The 23,303-nt window shown below is 43.0% G+C and overlaps 1 protein-coding gene across 1 annotated transcript in view; it reads left to right on the top strand.

Moving 5' to 3' along the window:
- Positions 1-687: 687 nt before the first annotated feature.
- MPC2 (mitochondrial pyruvate carrier 2) overlaps positions 688-23,303 on the top strand; it is a 33,618-nt gene continuing 11,002 nt past the window's right edge. The window contains exons 1-3 of the mRNA XM_077481107.1: positions 688-916; positions 18,526-18,566; positions 22,621-22,705. Coding sequence (XP_077337233.1) covers positions 814-916; positions 18,526-18,566; positions 22,621-22,705 — 229 coding nt within the window. The 5' untranslated portion in view covers positions 688-813. The remainder of the gene's footprint in view (positions 917-18,525; positions 18,567-22,620; positions 22,706-23,303) is intronic.

Here is a 23,303-nt window from a genome sequence, read left to right on the forward strand (position 1 = left end):
CTGGACATCATTCACCCCAGAAAATCTTTAGGAGGATCACAGAAAGTGGGTTCATGAACGCTGGACATCATTCACCCCAGAAGAGCATCGGGAGGATCACAGAAAGTGGGTTCATGAACGCTGGACATCATTCACCCCAGAAGAGCATCGGGAGGATCACAGAAAGTGGGTCCATGGGTGCTGGACATCATTCACCCAAGAAGGATCACAGAAAGTGGGTCCATGGGTGCTGGACATCATTCACCCCAGAAGGATCACAGAAAGTGGGTCCATGGGTGCTGGACATCATTCACCCCAGAAGGATCACAGAAAGTGGGTTCATGGAGGTTGGGCATCATTCACCCCAGAAGAGCAGTAGGAGGATCACAGAAACCCAAACCCTAGATCTGCAGAGAAGAATCTTTTCCAGAAGGTGGTCAGCACTAACTGCCTACGATTTTTTTTCTCAGTACAAGTAACAAGTTTTCCTTTACATCCCCGGACATCAAACACGTGAGCAGAAGAGAACCCAGCACAAATGTACACTAGCCGTTGTGTAAAACGCTTCCTGTGTTAGGAAACGTCACGCTACCCATCCGCTCAGGACGCCTCTCTGGTCAGCTCCCCGCGCAGTGGAATGCAGACATGGAACGCATTACAAACAGCTGTCCGGAAGAGGCGGGACTTGTATACACGTTGAACCAATGAGAACATCGTTCGGCATAGACGCCCATCTTGGAGACCTTGTGCTGACAGTTGCCGCTTCCGCTCAGTTTAGAAATAATATCGTTTGCCCTCCAAGTCTCTGCACTTGTCACCGATCACACAGCAGAGATGGCGGCGGCGGTCGGGCTGAGGGCGTCTTACCATCGGGCTCTGGATAAAGTCGAGCTCATGCTGCCTCCCAGATTGAGACCTTTCTACAATCACCCGGCAGGTGAGATGGATGTCACAAGGGCATGACTGTCCTGTGAGCCCTACCAATCACAGCGACACAATAAGTTTTTTTTTTTTTGTTTTTTTTTATGGAAGGTCACACTAAAGGTCATCTTTATGATGGCCATACATGTTATGATCTGATCCAGACATTCTTTAGAGAATTGGATGATATGATTGGATTCAGGAATTATCAGACAGACACATACTGTGTTATTGATTGGTTTCATTCAAAGCTGATTTCATCAACTGTTTTCTGATCAACCTGGACAGAAATCCAGTCCTACGAATTGATTGTTAAAGTGATTGTAAACGACCACCTTGTACAACAACCCATTCTGCTTAAAATAGAAAAGAAAGGCAAAACATTTTTGTAAAGATATGTTTATGTGTGTGTGTGTGTAATATGAGACAAATACATTTTTCCCTTTTTTTTTTTTTTTTTTGTTATAAGTGATCACATTCCCTCTGTTCTCAGTTGCATGGGGAAGGAGAAGCAGCAGAACACTGAGCTTCCTAGTGAATGGCTTTGCAGGGGAGGGGGGAGTGTCGCTTTTGTGACATCCATGTCCATTTTTTTTTTTTTTTTTTTTCTCCGAGAACCTAATGGGCCAATGTAAGATTAACGCCACCTTTATGTCTGAAAAAAAGAAACAAAAAGGATTCCCTCCTTTTTCTGTGTGCGTGTGTGTTTTTTTTTCCATACCCAGGTGGCTATAGAGGTAATTGGACGTGAATAGATGCACATTTATTTACATCCACACGCTTATAGATTAATGTGGAGCCGTTCAAATCTGCCTGAGCAACTGACAGAAATGACCCTAAAGCCCCATTTTTTTTGCAGATTTTTTTGTCTTCAGATTTACCAAAAACATGTAATACAAAGGGCGAGGCCTGATTGCATACAAATTGAAACTCCTAAGATTTGACCTCATATTATATGGTTTTGGGAAATCTGAACACAAAAGTCTGCAGAAAATCAAACACCTTGTCAAGCAAAAAAATGTTTGGCTAAAAAAAGAGGCTGGGTAGCCTTGAAACACGTAGCCACAGCCCCTGATGCTTCGCTTCACTGACATCACATCTGGTCCTCTTTGCGCACAACAGTGCCTACACCCAAGCTGGACCACTTAGGCTGCATGATCACAGTTGGATCATTAATTTGACTTTTTATATCACTTTATTTTTCCATACATTATCTGGTAGATTCGAACAGTGGATTGTTTTAGGATTTTTATTGCATTTCTGACATTGAGCATTTATTAGTTGAGTTGCGCGGAACTAATCATTGTTATCTATATTGTGACACTAAGCTCAGGTTTAGACCACTGTGATCAGACATCGCACGTGACTCGCACCCGCAGTGCCGATCACATGCAACGTCTGTGGGATGAACTCGCATTCGATTTGCACAGAAAATAGTGCAGGGGCTTGTTTTTTCCCTGCGCTAGAATCCTGTGCGAGTTTACAGTTCACGCTGCAATCTTTGAACCGATCTGGGAGTGTCATTTACAATGTAATGACACCCGCAGCAGTTCGCAGAAGGCAGTGTGAACTGCCTGTGGGAGAGATGCAAGGCGGGAACCAGCACTGTAATCGCACTGGTTCCTGCATCGCATCAGTGTGAACCTAGGCTGAGGGGTTGATTTACTAAAACTGGAGAGTGAAAAATCTGGTGCAGCTATGCATGGTAGCCAATCAGCTTGCTTAATTAGGCTTTGACAATAAAACCTGTAAGCTGATTGGTTTCTGCAGAGCTGCACCAGGTTTTACACACTGTTTTAGCAGATCAACCCCCTGAGTGTTGTGAATGTGAAACTACTTATTTAGTGCCAGCTGACAGCTCAAGTGTGTGTGTATGTGTGTATGTATATACATGAATTAATATAATATTTCTGGAGTTCATACACTGGTTCTCTTTCCGAACAGTCATGCTAAACTCTAGGCTTACAGTGTCCTGGAGGACAGGTTTCCCCCTCCCCTGGTTGGAATGTAGCCAGGTAAACGATCTTCAAAGAGAGCCAGACAATACTGTGTTTGAGATATATTTATTCTCAATTTATATTATTTTTCAATATACACTAATTGACAGGAGCACAGGACGGCATTATGTATTGTAAACAGACTATGAAAACAATGGATTTACTTTTGTCCATGCCTCTTATCTGCATAGAAAAAAATGCAACTAAACACACAGCAGTGTTTCTAATGTATATAAAGTGAAAACTGCGCATAAAAATTCTAAAAAAGCAGGAACTTAAAGTGGTATATGACACTATAAACCAATAGGAAAAAATTAAGCTGCGCTGAAAAAGTGACGTAAACTAAAGAAAGTGATATTGCAACCACTTATAAATATAAAAATTGTAACTAAAAACATGAGGAATATTACTAATAAACCACGTGAATAGTTCCACACAAAAAATATGAATTAAGCACAATAATGACACATAAGTGCACAGGTTAAATCACAACCAGAGTTCATAAATACACATATGAAATAAGCGCAAAAGGTCCATTCCGTAGAATACGAAACAACCACAAGGAAGACACCCAGTGTTGGATCCTCATATGCTTCACCATGTTGTGCATCCACCACCTATAGGTATTAGGCTTACCGGATTCCCAATCAAACGGCTTATCTCCTCACCACACTGAAAGTGGGGTGGGATATGTTTACCCCGACCTAAGATCCTCAGACGTCCATCTACTCCAGGGATATGGTTCACACTGAACAGGTCTCCCTCTGCGTGGCTCATGGTGGCGCTCAACGGCAGGAATGATTAGATGTATGAGGCAGTCAACACTCCATGGCCATAAAGGGAAAATTCAAAGCCAACGTCGGTTAAATCTGAGAGATTTATTTAGGCAAAATCAAAATATAAATCATAAAATATATCAAAAGCTTAAAACACCGGTAATACCTATAGGTGGTGGATGCATAACATGGTAAAGCATATGAGGATCTAACACTGGGTGTCTTCCTTGTGGTTGTTTCGTATTCTACGGAATGGACCTTTTGTGCTTATTTCATATGTGTATTTATGAACTCTAGTTGTGATTCAACCTGTGCACTTTTGTGTCATTGTGCTTGATTCATATTTTTTCACGTGGTTTATTGGTAATATTCATCACGTTTTTTGTTTACAATTTTTATATTTATAAGTGGTTGCAATATCACTTTCTTTATTTAGTTTACATCACTTTTTCAACGCGGCTTCATTTTTTCCTAGTGTTTCTAATGGGCACTACAAGAAGTGGATATGCAGAGTTGCACAGGGGTGATTACCCCACTTATACATTATGTGTCTGTCCTTCTTCTCTTATGATGCAGGTGACCCCTTCCAGTCTATGGTATTAACAGAATACTTATACCGTTGCCTAGTTTCCAACCTTTTTTTATTATGATGTTTTACATTATTGTTTATAACTACTAAAGTGTGTGTATCCAATAGATTTGTTGTCATGCATATTCTAAAGCAGGTACAATACATGGACTACAGGTAATTCATTGTTTTCAATAGTCTGTCCACAACCATCTGTTTAGTGCATTGAAAAAACACCCAGCATGCTGCATTTTAGGTGCATTGCCCTGCATTTTGCCCCAAAAAAGGCGCATTAATACATGTATTGTGTTGGGAGCATTTTTTTTTCCACTAAAAAGGAGCTTGTATTTTTCTGCTCTGTGCAACAATATTGCAAATAAATGTTTTCTCCTCTTTTGGCAGTCTGCTGCCGGTGCTGCTGCTTCTGGGGCCAACCCTTCTCTGAGTTATAAATTACTCGTAAAAAAAAAAATATATATATATATATATATCTCCTAATTAGTAGGAAAAAATGTTTGGAAATTTAGAAGGTGCCATGGATTAAAGTGGTTCTAAAGCCTTAAGGGCCTTTTTACTTTAATGTCAAAAATCCTTCTGTGCTGCAGGATCCTCCAGCCCCCTTTTATACTTACCTGAGCCTGATCTTGATCCAGCCATGTGTCAATCAAATTCTGTGAAAAGGAAGCAGCTAGTGTGGCTCTACCCCACCCCCTGTGTCTATAGGTGTAGACAGGATGGCTCCGGAGCAAGCCCACTTGAGTGCCCCCATAGAAAGGGGCTTTCTATGGGGCACTCACTGAAGAGGAGGAGCCAGGAGTGTCTGCAGAAGACCCGACAAGAGGAGGAGCAGGGCTGCTTTGTGCAACACCATATAGCACAAAAGAGTAAATGGTAGGACTTTACCCCTCCCAGTCAACACGCAGATGTACTCATATATAGAAACGAGGGTTGCACCAATACTAGTATAGGTGCCGATAACAAGCATGCCACGAGTACTTGTGCAAATGCTCCGATGCTTAATCTGATACCTCCAGCAACGAAGAGATGTCACGAGAGGGAGTTGGGGGGTGGACTGAGAAATTGGCTGGTGACTGAGAAAGTAAAATTCTACCATTTTGACTTTTTTTTTTTTTTGGGGGGGGGGGGGGGGCTATATACTTTTAACAAGGATGACACCCTCCACTGGTACATATTTAGCCTAACCCCCCAAATCCACATCTAACAAATACTCTTCTGTTAATCTGTGCAACATCAGTGAAACGGGTAAGGTTGACAATTTAGTAAAAGCTTCATACGTTGGCAGAATGGCGCGGCTGGGCACAATAATGTACCTGTACGTGGCTCTTTAAGTGCCCAGCCGTGGGTCAGAAGCTCCGTGGCCGCGGGACCAGTGGACCCGATTGTCGCTGGTGTCCCACGATCGGGTCACAGAGCTGAAGAACGAGGAGAGGTCTGTGTAAACAAACCTCTCCCCATGCTTCCTACTGTGGCTGTCACCGATCGTCTGTTCCCTTTTATAGGGAAGGACGATCAGTGACATCACATGCCAGGCCACGCCTCCCTATAAAAAAAACACAACGTCGCACATAACCCCTACACTGCCCCATAGTGGTTAACTTCTTCACTGCCAGTGTCATTTACACAGGAATCGCTGCATTTAAATAGCACTGATTGCTGTATTAAGGACAATAGTGTCAAAAATGTCCGATGTGTCCGCCATAATGTCTGTCACAATAAAAATCGCTGAACGCCGCCATTACTAGTAAAAAAAAAAAAAAAAAAAAAAAAATTAATAATGCTATAAAACTATCCCCTATTTTGTAAACGCTGTAACTTTTGTGCAAACCAATCAATAATCGCTAATTGCGATTTTTATTTACCAAAAATATGTAGAAGAATACTTATTTGGGGATGTTTATTATAGCAAAAAGTAAAACATTTTGCATTTTTTATTTTTTATTTTCAAAATTGTCGCTCTATTTTTGTTTATAGCGCAAAAAATAAAAACCGCAGGGGTGATCAAATGCCACCAAATGAAAGCTCTATTTGTGGGGGGAAAAAAAGGATGCCAATTTTGTTTGGGAGCCACGTCGCAAAAAAGGAGCCTGGTCCTTTGCCTGCAAATTGGTCCGGGGCTTAAGTGGTTAAAGTGCCTTCTAGATGGTGTGACTTTCATTTGCTTGCTTGTCCTTTTTCCCTGATTTTTTTTTTTTTTTTTTTTTTTTTTTTTTTTTTTTTTTTTTTTCCTCGGGTCTTTAAAGTGGATATGTCGGCTTGTGGAATGAGACGAACGTGTAGCTCTAGTCTGTCTACATTTTTCAGTTATTTTTTTCCTTCAATTAACTTTAAAATCATGCCATTTAGCTGGGAGCAACATAAACCTCGACCTCCTTTACAGTGCGAGAGAGAATTTCCTTTATCTTCATACATCAGAATGCATACCGGACCAAGGTGAACCTTTTCTTTGCCTAGGAAGGGCACGGGAAAAGGTTCACATAAGTGTCACGACCTCACTTTCTTATACTTTGCTACCTTTCACTCCCCTGCTGCTTAGTTTGTTTGTTGGAACAAAGAGAAGATGCTCTGGCTAAAGGTCGCCACACATTCATTGATTCAATTGTTCCATCAATCATTCAGTGCACTGAGCTGACGAAGAATGGTAAACCATGGACCCTCCAAAAAATCAATTTGCTGAGCATTTGACCAATTTCAATGCTGACAAGTTGATCGGCTTTTAGCCAAATTTTATTAGTCGTTTCTGATTGATCGTCTGAATATTTGTAGGTGTGTCAGACAACTGATCCGAATACAGATTGGTTTAAGGTCCAATTCAAACTATGTGCGGTTACAGATGTTTTTCCTGCATGGTAAAACGTCTGTTATCGCAGGGACAAACTGGAAGCAATTGTTTCATATGTGCTCCATTCACACTGCGACACGCTGTGCTAAAAATCAGACGTGTGCTGTATTTTATTGCAGTGCGCCGGCCCGAATCACACTGCAAAGTCCGGCAGCACAAATGTCAGACATTGCAGTGAATGAAGTGTATATTTTGTACACTTCATATGCAGCTCGTACAAGGGATAAAAAAGGGAGCAGTGTGATGAATCGCACACCACACTGCCCCCCCCAGCGCAGGTCGCAACACAGAATGGCCAAAGTGGTGAATCTCTCCTGCCACTTTGCATTGCAGTGTGAATTGGCCCTACATGTTCGTGGTGGGGTGTGTGGGTTTTTTTTTTTTTTTTTTAAGGTCATTCCTGATGTATTGTAATTTCAGACAATATTGTATGTGCTGTCTTGTTTGATATTTTAATTGATGTAGGATCCATTGTTTGTGATCGCTCATACCTATGGATCAAAAATCGAGTTGTATATGACCACATTATTAAATCCCCAAACAGTTTTCTTATATTGCAACTCGCTACTCTTTAATGTGGTTGTTACCAAAAGATGTATATTCACTGCCAGGCCCTCTCCTGTATACAGCGATAACACACGCTGTAAGTGGGTGTTTTTTTTTTTTTTTTTTAAACTGTGCCTCTAAATACCTTTTTTATGTTTATCTTCAGGCCAGTCACGTGACTCCCAGCTGCTCTGCTACTCCGATCCCCTACAACGGGAGGAGCCGAGATTCCCATCTGACACTGTAGCCCTGGATTGGAGTAGCAGAGCTGCCGGAGTCACTTGAAGGCCTGAAGATAACAGTAAAAAAGGCGCACTGTTTAAAAAAAAAAAAAAAAAAAAAAAAAAAAAAAAAAAAATCTTACGGCATGTGTTATCGCTGTATGCAAGAGAGGGACTGCCAGTGACCTTTTAAAAACTTGTATACTAATAGTGGCTGGGGGGGAGGGGGGCAGAGCTGACAGGCGGGGGAGGGGGAGGGGGAAGGGGCAAAATGAGGAGGACAGGAGAGCTGCGAATGACAGAGGCATGTAGACTGACCACGTTGTCAGGGCTCAGCAGCCATGATAAACCGAGGTCAGTTTACAGGGAGTAGGCAGGATCAGCTGGGTTTTTTGCAGGTTAGACGACACAAGCACTGTGCTAATTAACTTCCCATAAGGGAACAGGATTTTTCTTCTTCCATATAATTTTATTTTATAAAATATATATATATATATATATATAATATATATATATATATATATATATATATATATATATATATATATATATATATATATATATATATATATATAATATTAATTATATAATTTTTTTTTTTTTTTTTTTATGCTTTCCCCCTTGTTTTCACCTGATAATCCTGCCAGTAACACACTTTCTGTCTTGGGGATTGTTCACATATGTTGATTATAAAGAATGAAGCAATGCTCCATTAATGCACCTTTTTTATTGCGTATTTTTGAAGCGTTAAAGGATTAAGAATGCTTGATAAATACCCGTGGAAGTGATGTAGAGGAAATTATCTACTTTGAGGTTTGATTAGGTTGTGGGGTGATAACAGACATTTTTGTGAAATTATTATTCATTCATTTATTTATTTTTTATGAAGATGGATTCTTAGATTTTGATCTCTTTGCATATTGGCTTGGTCCAGCTCAACTTTGCTGACTAAAAACTCACTGGCAGTAATTCTCAATGCCTCTGCACCTGTCTGGCACTGCTGGCTGGCTTGTTTGATGTTTTTGTCTGCAAACAGAAGAAAATGGTGTTACCACACAGCTGCTATGTACAAACAGGAAGTGGCCTGGAGCTGCTCTGTCCAAGTGCTGTTTCTCCAGTGCATTCTGGGATACAGGAAACTCCGCTGGCTCTCCCCCAATGCCCAGCTAACACTTTATAAATTCTTTACTAACATGCCATAAGTGCTCTAGGTCAGTGGTCATCAACCCTGTCCTCAGGGCCCACTAACAGGCCAGGTTTGCAAGATAACTGAAATGCATCACAAGTGATATCATTTGCTGCTCAGTGATTGCAGTATTCTAGTCTGCATCTCCCCAAGGTAATACATAAAACCTGGATTGTTAGTGGGCCCTGAGGACAGGTTGATGACCACTGCTGTAGGTGTTAGGTGCGGTTATATAGCATTGAAATCAGTGGAGGCGACCGGCATGGGTTTATACCTCATGAAAGCGACCTGCTGAGGATGTTGCTAAGAAGCTCAGCTGTTACCGTTTACCTTCCCCCATCACAGGAGCGAGCTCTGAAATTCTCAGTTAAAGTGGTTGTAAACTCTTATGCCGCGTACACACGATCAAACAATCCGGTGGAAAAGTCCGGCGTACAATTCCCCCGTGTGTGGGCTCCGGCTGACTTTTCTTACCCAAAAGTCCGGCGGACTAAGAAAGTAGTTTTGCACCGAAATATGTCCGCCGGACAATACGGCCGTGTGTGTGCTAGTCTGCCGTACTTTTGAAATGAACTGACTTTTCCCACACGGAGAAAAGTCCGTTCATTTTGAGCGCGACTCCGGGTAGCCGGGACCAGCGAAGGAAGCGCCGCTGGCCCTGTCACCTGGTATGGAGTTAAAGGGGAAGGCCTACGCCGAAAAAAACGGCGTGGGGGTCCCCCCTAGGTCCCTATCAGACCTTCATCCGAGCACGCTAACCGGCCGGTCAGGACGAGCGAGCGCCCCCCCCCCCCCTTCCTGAGCCGTGCCCTCAACATGGGGGGGGGGGTGTGCGGCCCCCCCACCCCAAAGCACCTTGTCCCCATGTTGAGAAGGACAAGGGCGTCTTCCCAACAACCCTGGCCCTTGGTTGTTGGGGTCTGCGGGCGGGGGGCTTATCGGAATCCGTGAGCCTCCTTTTAATAAGGGGGCCCCCGGATCCCGGCCCCCCCCACCCTATGTGAATGAGTATGGGGTCCAATGTACCCCTACCCATTCACCTGTGAAAAAAATGTAAAAAAAAAAAAAACACAACACACAAGGGTTACAATAGTTTATTGCACAGCTCTGGGGGTCTTCCATCTTGGGGGGGGGGGGGGGGGGGGGGGGGTCTTCTCGTCTGACTCCTCTGCTATCTTCTGCTAGCTCTTTTACTAGCGGAGGAGCCCAGCTTTCTTCTTAGTCTCCACTGGGGGTCTTGTCTTCCTCTTCGGTTCTTCTTGCCGGGTCTCTGTGCCTTCTTCTAGCTCTTTTACAAGCGGTGGCCCGGTCTTCTGTCCCCGCCTTCTGTTCTCACAGCTTTTTTTTCCACAGACACCCCTCACCTGCATAGGCAGTTTTTTTGGTAAAGGTGAACTGTGCCTTTTAAGTATTTAAATCCACAGTCTCAGCTAGTGGTTTATGAGACATTTATGGCTCACAGCCAGCACTGGAAAAAAATCATGTGACTTAAAGCATAGAGGTCAGATTTTTCCAATGGCAGTCGAACATCCAGAATTTTCCTGAGGGATATTGACAATGTCATCCTACTTTTGATTCTTTTATTTTGGGTTAGGTACTTTATAGATGATATTGGTTGGTGAGGACTGGGTGATTGAATAGCCTGTCTGCTTTTCACTGATCAAGTTCACAGTGTACATAAGGCCTCACTCACATGGGCACTTTGGCTCAGCAGCTGCATGTAAGTAGCCTAAGTAGGTGTATGGCGACACAGTGGTTGTACAGACTTGGCCACCTGTCCTTTGTCCTAATTTGACAGGTGTACGCTGTCTGTTGGGATGCCTGCCTTTACACGCACATAAACTTTAATGGCATCCCAGTCTTAGTCCGTAGGGTTCAATATTGAGTTGGCCCACCCTTTGCAGCTGTCTTCTGGGAAGGCTGTCCACAAGGTTTAGGAGTGTCCTATAGGGATGTTTGACCATTTTTCCAGAAGCGCATTTGTGAGGTCCAGCACTGATGTTTGTTGAGAAGGCTTGGCTCGCAGTCTCCACTCTAATTCATCCCAAAGGTGTTCTGTGGGGTTGAGGTCAGGACAGTCAAGTGCAGCCCCAAACTCTCTCATCCATGTCTTTATAGTGTGCATTCATGCTGGAACAGAAGTGGGCCACCCCCAAACTGTTCCCAGAAAGTTGGGAGCATTAAATTGTCCCAAATGTCCTGGTATGCTGATGCCTTAAGAGTTCTCTTTATTGAAACTAAGGGACTAAGCCCAACCCCTGAAAAATAACCCTACACCATAATCCCCCCCCCCCCCCCCCCACCAAACGATTTGGACCAGTGCACGAAGCAAGGTTCATAAAAACCTGAATGAGCGAGTTTGTGGTGGAAGGAGGAACTTGGCTGGCCTACACGGAGTCCTGACCTCAACTCCATAGAACACCTTTGGGATGAATTGGAGTGGAGACTGTGAGCCAGGCCTTCTCGTCAAACATCAGTGCCTGACCTCGCAAATGGTAAAACCTTCCCATAGACGCACTCCTAAACCTTGCAGACAGTAAACCCAGAAGGGTTAAAGCTGTTTTAGTTGGAGAGGGTGGGCCAACTCAATATTGAACCCTACGGACTAAGACTAGGATGCCATTAAAGCTCACGTGCATGTAAAGGCAGACGCCCCAATACTTTTGACAATTATAGTGCAGGGATATGCAATTAGCGGACCTCCAGCTGTTGCAAAACTACAAGTCCCATCATGCCTCTGCCTTTGGGCGTCATGCTTGTGGCTGTCAGTCTTGCTATGCCTCATGTGACTTGTAGTTCTACAACAGCTGGAGGTCCGCTAATTGCATATCCCTGATATAGTGTATCTACAAGCCCAATGAATTCAGCATTGTCTTCTCACCTGCTGCTCTCCCAATGCAGATCCTGTCCCGAGCCACCATCTTGGTTTCCTATGCAGCATTCTTGGAGCCAGCCTCTGAAAAAGCCTGCAAGCACTGTACATTCTAAACCCTTGTACACATGGTCGGACAGTCCGAAACTGGTGTTGCATACACACGGTCGGACAAAGTTGTCGGAAAATTGTTCGTAACGTGATGACGTAATTTAGTTACGACGGGACTACGTTCAGGCTAGTAGCCAATAGCTTTGGTCTAGGAATTTGATCTGAGCATGCGTGGCACTTTGTGTGATCAGAATTCTCTACAAACAGACAAAGTTCGATCAGATCATGTTGTCGGAAAATTTTATAGCCCAGCTCTAAAACTTGGTCCGTCGGATATTCCGACGGAAACAGTCCGATGGAGCCTACACACAGTTGGATTATCCGACAACACGGTCCGATCGGACATTTTCCATAGGAATATCCGACCGTGTGTACAAGGGCTAAGAGTACAACTATGGGAGTCAATGGTGAAGGATCTTGGTGTTGTCAAAGATTGCAGACTTTATTAGTTTGCAATGCCAAGCTGAAATTTCGGACAGTTGGCAAAATACTTTATTTTTTTTAATATATATATATTTTTTTATATATTTTTTTTTTTCTCCACCATACTATGCAACAATGACACCACGTCGGATCACACATGAGTGCAGACAGATATCTGGCACCATGGCATTTTGCTTGTAAGTAGAGTGAGAAATTGCGCTATTTTTGACCCTCCTTGGATATGTGATCTAAATTACCCTGCAGGCTACAGGAAGGGGTTGCATACATCACCCTTACCTAGGTGAGAGTGGAAGGTGCAAATACAAGGTGATGGTAATGACCTTATGTAGTTTGTAGCGTGAAGTCTGCTTTAAAAACCAGTAGACATATAATTCCAATGAAAATAGAAGAGGCTAACATTTAAAAAAAAATTTGGCACCTTGTCCATTTTAGATCATGTGGTTTGGCCCCCTCTGCTAATTTCCTGCAGGGTGTTTACCATTGCTCCAGATTCTGCATTTTTGGTTCTGCGGCTGCCTATTTTTTTTTTAATAGTATTAAAATTCTTTATATGAATGTTAGACTGTAATGTCCACTTTTATTATGTTTAGTATTTTTAGCATAGCTCTCTTGCAATTTTGCATTTCACAACGGAGAGCTGTGATTTTTCATATTTTACATTATAAAGTATTGTGTGTATGGAAGTTATTATAAACCGTTCAGGAATTATACAAGTATGTGGGTGATTTGTCATGTTAATGATGCTAATGTGGGCATGACAGATTTGATTTCATGCCCTGGTAAACATTTAAAAGGAAAACAGTTATTTTCACTAGAATGGCCTCTGTTATGGCCGAGTGAGACATTCATTAGCCAGTGCTCAGAACACATTCTGCCAAATCTGTGAACCAAGTGGAAGGTTGGGGGCGTTTTTTTTTTTTTTTATTCTTTTTATATTTACCATTTGAATAGATTTTCCCAAAACGTCTTTCAGGGCATCACCTGGGAGATCATGGCTCCTCCTCCGACAGGAAACAATCAAATCTTTATCAGGAGGCCCCTTTCCGCCCACATCACGGGATGGGGCAGTGCAAGGCTGAGCAGCAGCCATTGTTCTGGTGCCCGAGGATGTCCTGTACAGGAAGAGGACGCACTTCCGGGTCTGGAGCGCGGTGTCATTTCTGCACGTGCAGAGGGAGAGGGCAGGGTCACCTGGTGCCTACTTAAACTCCCTGGTTTTGTGCGGCAGCGTTTTTGAATCACTATCTGCTATGGAGGACAATGCAGAGGATAAGGGGGCAAGCCAAGGCACTAGCAAGGCCAAGGTAAGGGACTGTGTACTTTTTGTTACTCTGGGCTGTTTTCTCATGTGGGGTTTTTTTTTTTTTTTTTTTCACACACCCCCCATCCCCCTCTCCAGTGAGAGTTCTCCCTGGGAATGTGTAGTGCAGTGGCTAGTGGGTTAGCACTTCTGCCTAGCAGTAGGGGACTTCACAAAAGGTGGTGGTGGCTTGCTTGCGTACAGGGAAGTAAGACCTTTTTCTTTCCTAGTGCACCTGTGTGTTTTACTTGTGCTGTGTAGCAGCCTTTTTAGCACGGTCCTTTGTTTTCTCTTCTGTTTGGCGAGGCCAAAAGCTCTGTTCAACCAGTGAAGAGAAGGTGCCCTGTCTGCAAAGAAAAATTAAGCAATGCTTGGACTAAATCACGTGCACGACTAAATCATGTGCAGATTGCATCTCAGATTTAGTCAGGGAGGAGTCTCCATGCATTTGTGGCAATCTGGTTCCAACCATTAAGGATGAGCTCCGTACCACCTTTCAAGCCTTTAGGTCAAACCTAAGAGAAGAACCAGGTCCCTCCGCCATCTTCAGCACCCTAATACTGGCGTAGGGTCCGATCTCCGGGACACTTCCCAAGAACCTGCTTCCCTCGCTCCAGATGGGACTGATTCAGAGGAGGAGGAAAATTAAACGGATGCCGCCGCTAAGTGCAAGATGTCACTAGAAGAGGTTGGAGGACTCCTGAAAGTAATTCATGCTACCTTTTGGGGTAGAAGAGGAAAAGGAGCTCTCCCTGGATGACTGCATGTACGCAGGTTTAGGAGACTCCAATACCGATAAAGGTTTGATGTGTTTCCTGTGGGAGGTGGAGCCATGATCTCTCGGGTGCTGTCCTGAAAGACTATTGGGAAATCAAGTTACCGGTAAGTCTTGAATTTTTTTTTCATTAAAAATAAAAAAAAATTTAAAAAAAGATTACGGTAGGAGTGTTTTGGGGAAAGGGATGGCAGAGGAGTAAAGTGCACACCTATGAAACACAAACCTTGTATATAGCAAATAGATATTTTTAACGTGATTGGTTGAGGTTCAGGGTTAATTATCGGAGGCTTGGCTGCATTAAAATCTTGGATATAAAGCAGTCGGTTAATCATATCAGTGATGGGATTGGAATGGGACCAAGTGCTGCATACGCTTGCTCTCCTGGGGATTTAATAAAGCTTTAAAAAAAAAAAAAATGAAGTGATAATAAAGTACTTTTGTAACTTGTGTTTTGCTTGATGTCTAGTAAAGGTTCTTTACGCTACAAGCCAATGAAGCTTGGATCTCTGTAGTGTACTTGACCCCTTTCACACAGGAGGCATTTTTCAGGCACTTTAGCGCTAAAAATAGTGCCTGTAAAGCACCTAAAAAAGGCCTCATCTGCAGTTCCAGTGTGAAAGCCCGAGTGCTTTCACACTGGGGCGCTGCGCTGGCAGGACATTAAAAAAACAAACAAAAAAACAGCATCTTTTAGTATCCATCTTAACATATGGATACTAAACCACTAGTCAACTTGGCGATGGAATCTTCTTCACGATTCTTTGCTCAAAGTCCAACTCAAAACTTCTGTTTCCTCCAAAGTCTCCAGAACAAAGTCTTGCCTCTTCCAAAAAAACGAACTCTCTCCTTTGTACCCAATCCTGTTCTGCCGTTGTTCTACATCATATCTTGTAAATAGTACAATTGTAAGCACCCCCCCCCCCCCCCCCGGTACTAGTGGCACTTTAAAGTGGTTGTAAACCCTTACAGACCACTTTTTGCTACAGGTAAGCCTATAATAAAGCTTACCTGTAGCTACTCAGGATATCTAATAAACCTGCATATATTTGCATGTACCGATGTCATTGGTACATGCACACTGAAACAATGGCACAACAAGTGATAGCTGTTGTAGCATGCATAGGTACATAGAAGAAAAGACCACGCATGCTACAGCAGCTATCACATGTGTTGCATAGTAGGTGAGGTTGAAAAAAGTCCAACCTATATGTTGTGACAATGTTTTATTGGTGATGTATGCACTATTGTATATGTCAGTAACAAAATTTGATATTTTTTATAAATCTGTGTTCTCTTCAGTTCCCCTTAAAGTCCCACTAGTACCGGGGGTTTATTTACAGTTTTTTCTACTTCTATTCTGTAAATGGCCCTTTTTTTTATTTTTTTATTCCAGTTTCATACTTGCCTAGGTGGATGCAGCATCTGTCCCCTGACACATCTCACCTCCCCCGAGCAGAGATCTGCAGCTCTCCGCTCTGCAACCCCCCCCCCCCCACTCACTGGAGTGCTGAGCTGTGGAGGGGCAGGGAGCGGCCGACTCAGCAGCTCGCTCAGAGCGTGAGACATGCTTAAGTCCAGGCATCTGGCGGATCCAGACTTTAATTGTCGGGATGACGCAGTCCCTGGACTGAACTTGGTGACGTCAGCAAGGAGCGGACTTCAGACCACTCTCTGCTGAAAACGGGTCAAAACTAACTGCACTCCTGTGACACATAAGAGAAGCATAGCCAAACAAGCTCAGGCTGGACTTCTTTTTAATTACACTTTTTTATTTTTTTATTTTTATTTTTTAAAGATCTTTTTTCCTCCCCTAGCCTGTCACTGGACAGTAAAAGACAAAGCAGAAGACTGATTAGTTCCCTCCACATTCTGCTCCCTTTCTGCCAGTATGTGCACCACTGATTTGCACCTTGTTCCCCTCTCCCAGTCTGAGCTCTGTTCTACAGTAGATTGCAAGAGGCTGATGCAAAGATTACAGTACAATGCTTGGATAAAAAAAATACACGTAATTTTTGGAGAAATACAGAGCTGCATTAATTTTGCGTTTCTAAATGATTGCCTTGCAAAGTTGGTTAACGGATGTTGTTTACTCCAAATTCTGTGCATCTGGTGAACATCTGTAGTGCGCTCTGGTCTGAGTCTGAGCCTTTTTGTCGTGAAGTCTGTGCCAATATATCTATTTTATGACTTCTTTTCTGCTGACTTTTTGCCACCTTAATTTTCCCATGGTAATGGCATATAGACATTCAAAGCTGGCACTGCCTGGACAGCTAGGGAATTTATCACAATTCAGGTAGACCCAGGGAAAAACATTGGGGGTTATTTACTAAAGCTGGAGAGTGCAAAATCTGATTATCGCATTATCAGAGACCATAAACAACAAAAAAAAGCCTTTGTCGTATGAGAATTTTCATTCGAATTTTCTTTCATAGTTTTCTGCTTCGCCTGATTTTCTTAGTGTGTGTACTCCACAAACAGTGTTAAAAAAAAAAACATACATTTCCGGCACGTGCCAAGAATGCAACTGTCATATTTGGATGTGCTCTTAACACAACTGTCAAACCTTCCAATGGCGGGCATCCTAACTGATCACATGTGCAGCACCATGGCAGTTGAAGATTAAACGGAGACAAAGATGGCCGCTTCCATGGCTAAAAATGATGGGAGGGTTTACTTCCACTTTAATTGAACAAGCTGAAGTTAGAAGCTGACTGGCTACCATGCACAGCTGCACCAGTTTTAGTAAGTCTCCCCCCACTGTGCTTTATGGACTGTTTACATGGCCATTCTGCACAGGTATAGTATAGCTAAGGTTCAGCATTTCTATAATTTTTGTCTTGTTAAAGCTGAACATAACTTGCACGGTTTAGGAGCTATTTACCATATACACGTGTGCTGACGTCATCAGTGCATGCGCTGGGAAGGACCTTCGTGCCATTTCTTCATTAGCAAGTGCCAGAAGTGACGTCACGTGACTCCGGCCAGTCACAGAGCTGGAGTACACAGCCTCAGAAGGAAGAGGGCCAAAGATGGATACGGCCACCAGTGGGGACATCGGGGGCTTCGTTTGCAGGCAAGTGTCACATAATGGGCTAGTATGCGATGCATACTAACCCATTATGCTTTTACTTTGCAGGGGGAAAAAGGGGAAGTAAAACCCATCATGGTTTACTTCCTCTTTAAACCGGTAGTAAACTGCAGGTGGTTAAACAAAAAAAAATCCCCTGCAAGGCAATGTCATAAGGCGCTATTATGCATCGCATGCTAGCATATTTTTAGAGACTTTCCTTAGAACAAAGCCCTCCAGTGCTGCAATGTCACCGTTGAGAGGGCTGACATCTTCCTTCTGGTTTTACGGCCTCCACCTACAGCTGAAAATATGCCCAACTGCTCCTAAACATTCGTTCACCAGCAGCTCCATTATTATAGCAACTTGCAGGCATATTTAGCTGCTTCAACTGGATAAGAATTGCAGTACCATGAAATTCCTCGCACGTGTATAAATGTTGTAGCCTGTGATATATTTTCCATCTTATGTACTTCCACTTATGCAGTTGAATTGGAGTAACACCAACTCTTAATTTTGTTACATGTTCTCATTTGCATAGCGAAAATAAAAATTGCTGGCTACCTTTTTTTTTTTTTTTGCTTAAAACCCCTATGTAGCTTTCCTCTTCTGTGCCCTGTTAAAGCGGAGTTGCACCCAAAAATTTAACTTCTGCTTTAAGTGTAGGTGTCCCCCCCGACATGCCACCTTACAACTGCCTATAGGATCATGTATAACATTGCTCCAAAAAAACAACTATAATGAAAATAAAGTGTAGGTATGCTGTGTGAATGGGAACATAACCTATTTAGTGGGGGTTTCTAAAATTTGACTGCAAAAGCCTAATTAAACTTCAAGAGAAGATTGATTGATTTATAGATTTCATACTGAACCTCTCTCCCCCATCCCTTTTTTCTTAGGACCCAAGACTGTGTTTTTCTGGGCTCCCATAATGAAATGGGTAAGTCTCTGTACTGCATATTAACATTTTATTATTCGCTCCACTGTAGGTATAAGTCAAATGAGAACATATTGATGTAATTAGAAAAAAGAAGAAAATTGTCAATACAGACAGTTCAGTGATGCATTCCATTATCCAAGAAACTTTAAATGACGGTGCATTGGTTATATGATCTCACTTGGGGGTTTAGGAGAGGTAACCTTTAGGGAGAGGCAGCCAATTAGCAGCTGATTCTTTAGCAGGGGTTGTCCTGGCTAGTTGCATTTATGATAAAGGTCAGCTTTAATTGCTGTTAATTTTATAAACTAAATTATGTACTGTAAAGGCCAAGCTTACTAGAGCATGAGGTAAAAAAAGTTTTGCAATTCAAATAACAGTGTGAATTATTGGTGCACTAAAGAGGCAGCTGAATGAGACTGCTACCAGTATAAACTGCCCTTAGTTACTCCTTACCTTTTGCATGTTCCCCCTACAGCACCACCCAGTGTACCACCCTATTTCGTTATTTTGGGTGGTGGTGAACATATATTCCCCCACTCAGCAATGCCCAGGGCTTGAATAAATTGTCAGGCTTGCACATATGAGGGACAGACGTGTGCATGTTATGCAAATGGCAACCATCAGAATGTTGCTATCTGCATATTAAAGCTGAACTCCCCCCCCCCCCCCCCCCAACCCCCACTCCCCTCTAACTAATCACTCGCCAATTTAAAAAAAAGAGGTAACTGAAACCCTCTTTTTACCCCTCTAAATCTGTGGTTATGTAATGTTCCAGTTCTTTGGGTGTCCAAATTGCTACCTGGCCTATTGGCCTTCTCATTGAGCAAAAGGGGAGCAGCCAAGTTGGGCACATCTAAATTAATGGATTACTGTTCCCCTGCAACCAGAAACTGTGCTGGTGATGGACCCAGACTGTATATTTATGTAAGTGAAACATGCTTCATGCTCTTAAAACTCAGGAGGGTCCCAGGGCTGGGAATTGAATAGGAAGGTTAGATGTATTTGCAGGCAGATTATGGTGTTGGCAGTCCCATCCAGATGTATGTGTGTGTCCATAGAAGAGATCACACCGCTCCAGGTGAGACCTCTGCTCACATCCCACAACCTCCAAGGTTGGTGCACGCCCCCACGGCCACACATAAAGATGGAGGAAACTGGCCGCACACCACTCCTGTAGATGCTAAATATTTTATTCTATTATCGGATAAAGACAGCACAAAGACCACAGAGTATGCTGTTGCTTGTTAATAAATGAAACCAATCCTGTTTGAACTTCTAGAATGACACATTGTTGCCTTGCCTTCATTGATGGCTTATTTTAACTAGTCAAGGTGAAGGACAGAAAATACATTTATTTTTATTTTTTTTACCTAAAGGATTTTGACACAGGGTCAGAAGTTTACGTTTTCTAGACTGTATGGGTGGAAACTCAATGCTCTTCCAAATATAAATGGAGCAGATGCTGCTAATTAACAAAGTGGCTCAACCTTTGTTAGCAGTGATCAATTTCCTGTTCTGTGTCTGTGACAAACGGCATAGATACTGTAAAGCTTAAACTGCATGCGCTAATCTCTCTGCCCACACTCGCATTCCAGCCCCTCGCTGAACTAGGAGCAGAAGGGAGAAGGAGGTGTGTTAACCCTGCAGGCTCTGCTCATGTAATGTAATCACAGCACGAGCAGAGAGGGATGACCTGAGACTTGTCTCTCTGCTTGGTTAATGTGGTACATGCCATTTCAGACAGTTTCTGCACAGGGAGTTTAGTTGATTCCCCAGAGTGAGATGTTCCTTAAACTGGGGTGTTGAGTGGAACACCTGGCCAATGAACTGAAATGTTTAATCTGGCTTGATCTGTTAGTCCTCTGGGGAAATCCCTAGGTGTATTGATCTTCTGGGATTCCAGCCTTGCCACATAACATATCCCCTTGAGATTGGAATCGGGATGCACCTCCAAATTGATCACCTTTTTAACTCATGCTAGATGTAATTACTTTATGAAAATTTTATGTCTAATTTAGCTATTACCTGTTGACATTCTAGCCAAAACTTTTCCACAGGGAACACAGACAGAAAAACCCTTTCATTTTTCTCTTATTCTATTTAGAATTAAAGGAAATGTCTTGGTTGGAGTTATAATTTATTTTGCCAGTAATGATTGACTGTACAGAACTTGGATGTTCTACATCCTGCCTATAGTAGACTCCAAGGGATTCCAGTTATGTAAAGAACGCTTAGGCCGGGTTCACACTGCTGCGGGGGGAGATCCGGATGTGATTCGCACCGCACTGCAGTGCAAATCACATCCGATCTCCGTAGCGATGCGAGTTCAGCCATACAGATAGTATGGCTGAATTCGCATCGCTCCCGCAGCAAACTCGCGCGGGACCCTTTTTTTGGTCCGCAACAGAATCGGATCGCATGGGTGTTCACACCAGGCGATCCGATTCCTGTGCGAGTCTGCAGATTGCACTGCGATATGCGGACGGATCTGGGGGTGTCATTAACATTTCATTGACACTCCCAGCCGTTCGCATAGGGCAGTGTGAACTGCTGGTGGGAGTCATGCGATGCGGGAAAACGCCGCGGATTCGCGGCGTTCCCGCTTCGCTGTGGTGTGAACCCAGCCTTAAAGCGAAGATCCACCCTTAAACAATTTTCAATTTTTTTTTTTTTTAAATCAGCAGCTACAAACATTGTAGCTGCTGACTTTTAAAAAGGACACTTTACCTGCCGTGATATGTTCCCACCCCCCAGGCTGATCCGTCCATTGGATTGGGTGCCGGCGCCGCCATTCAAACTAAGGGAAACAGGCAGTGGAGCCTTGCGGCTTCACTGCCCGTTTCCTACTGTGCATGCGCGAGTAAATGGCCAGCAGACACACAGGTCCCAGAAGACAGTGCGCCTCCATTTCTCAGAATTCAAACGCAAGAGACCAAGAATGAAGAGCACCGCGGTATACTGCCTAGCAACAGGCGTTTCTGGTAAGTAAAAAAACAAACAATTTTCAATTTAAAATATAAAAAAAAAAAAAAAAAAAAAAAAAAAAATTGAAAATAGTTTATTTTTTTTACTTACCAGAAACGCCTGTTGCTAGGCAGTATACCGCGGTGCTCTTCATTCTTGGTCTCTTGCGTTTGAATTCTGAGAAATGGAGGCGCACTGTCTTCTGGGACCTGTGTGTCTGCTGGCCATTTACTCGCGCATGCACAGTAGGAAACGGGCAGTGAAGCCGCAAGGCTCCACTGCCTGTTTCCCTTAGTTTGAATGGCGGCGCCGGCACCCAATCCGATGGACGGATCAGCCTGGGGGGTGGGAACATATCACGGCAGGTAAAGTGTCCTTTTTAAAAGTCAGCAGCTACAATGTTTGTAGCTGCTGATTTAAAAAAAAAAAATTAGACTGGAACATCGCTTTAAATATTGCTTACATTATCTTGACGGAACATTTCCATTAGTCAGTGAGAGAGCCCATCATCATATTGACTGGCCAACAGGAATGAGTGTGAGGCGGAAAGGCACAGGCTAGTTTCAACACTGCCATATAGTGCTAATGCCTTTCCCAAACAGTGTAGGATTGGCAATGGTGGGTACTGCAGCCTTCTACAAGTATGTGCAAGCTTTTAGGGACCTATTGTTTTCTCTGTACCTTCGGTGTGTTTTTTTATTTTATTACTGGATTCACACTGCTGGGGATGGCAAAGTCGCACGACTTTACCTACGACTTGATCTGACTTGGATGCTACTTAGGAGCCTGTCCAAGGGCTGAAATCCCACCCATTTTGGACCAAATTAGTGCAGGAACCTTCTCTAAAATTGGAGCAACTACAGTAGTATCAGTTAAGATTGCTCTCATAGGGAAAAATTTAATTTGACTTGTCATACGACTTTGAGTTTCACACGTGTGAACCGAGCCTTTAGGCTTTCATTGTAGTTGATGTGACAGCAACTGCAACACACTCCAATGATGCCTGAAAAAAGTGCTTTTTGGACGTTTTCAGTCAATTACATTTTTGTTCTAGTCAGTGTGTGTTTGTTTTTATCCCATTGACTTGTAGGGGCTGGTGGTTGCTGGATTAGCGGACATGACAAGACCTGCAGACAAATTAAGTCCTGCCCAGTCTGGTGTACTAATGGCTACAGGTAAGTGACATTGCTGAAATGTACATTCTGTTAAAATATACTGTATTTATCGGCGTATAACACTCACCCCAAGTTTAGGTGGGGAGTTTAAGGGAAAAAACAAAAACGTACATTTTAAATGCCCATCAAATCAGCCTTGGTCCTCAGTGCAGCCATCGCTTGGTTGAATTTAAAATTGGTGCCGCCGAGACTCACCAGAGCGAACGCCAATGAGATCGCAGGGACTGGGCTCCTGGTCACCAAATGGTTTTAATAATTACATTTTTAACCCCTACTTTACCAGGCTTGAGATATATATAGAAAAATATAAGGTGTCTACCCTTGCATCTTCTATTCATTCAAAATGCAGGTGCTGTATTCAATTTATATTGCACATCTGAGGCTTTTTTTGCAGCGTGAGAATATTCATCACTGGGCACAATGCATTGGCCCAAGTACGTTTGTTCCTAAAAGTAACTGAGAATTTTGTGTGTGTGCTGTAAAAGTTTGACAATTACTCTCAACATTGTTCCCAAATTGATTCCCTTTTTTTTTTTTTTTGAGACTGCTCTCTTTAAGCATTATTTAATAACCACTGGGTTTTCTTGTGCTATAAGAA

Source organism: Lithobates pipiens, unplaced genomic scaffold (assembly GCF_037356315.1).
Source record: "Lithobates pipiens isolate NorthernLeopardFrog02 unplaced genomic scaffold, aLitPip1_a1.2 Scaffold_16, whole genome shotgun sequence".
Taxonomy (NCBI): domain Eukaryota; kingdom Metazoa; phylum Chordata; class Amphibia; order Anura; family Ranidae; genus Lithobates; species Lithobates pipiens.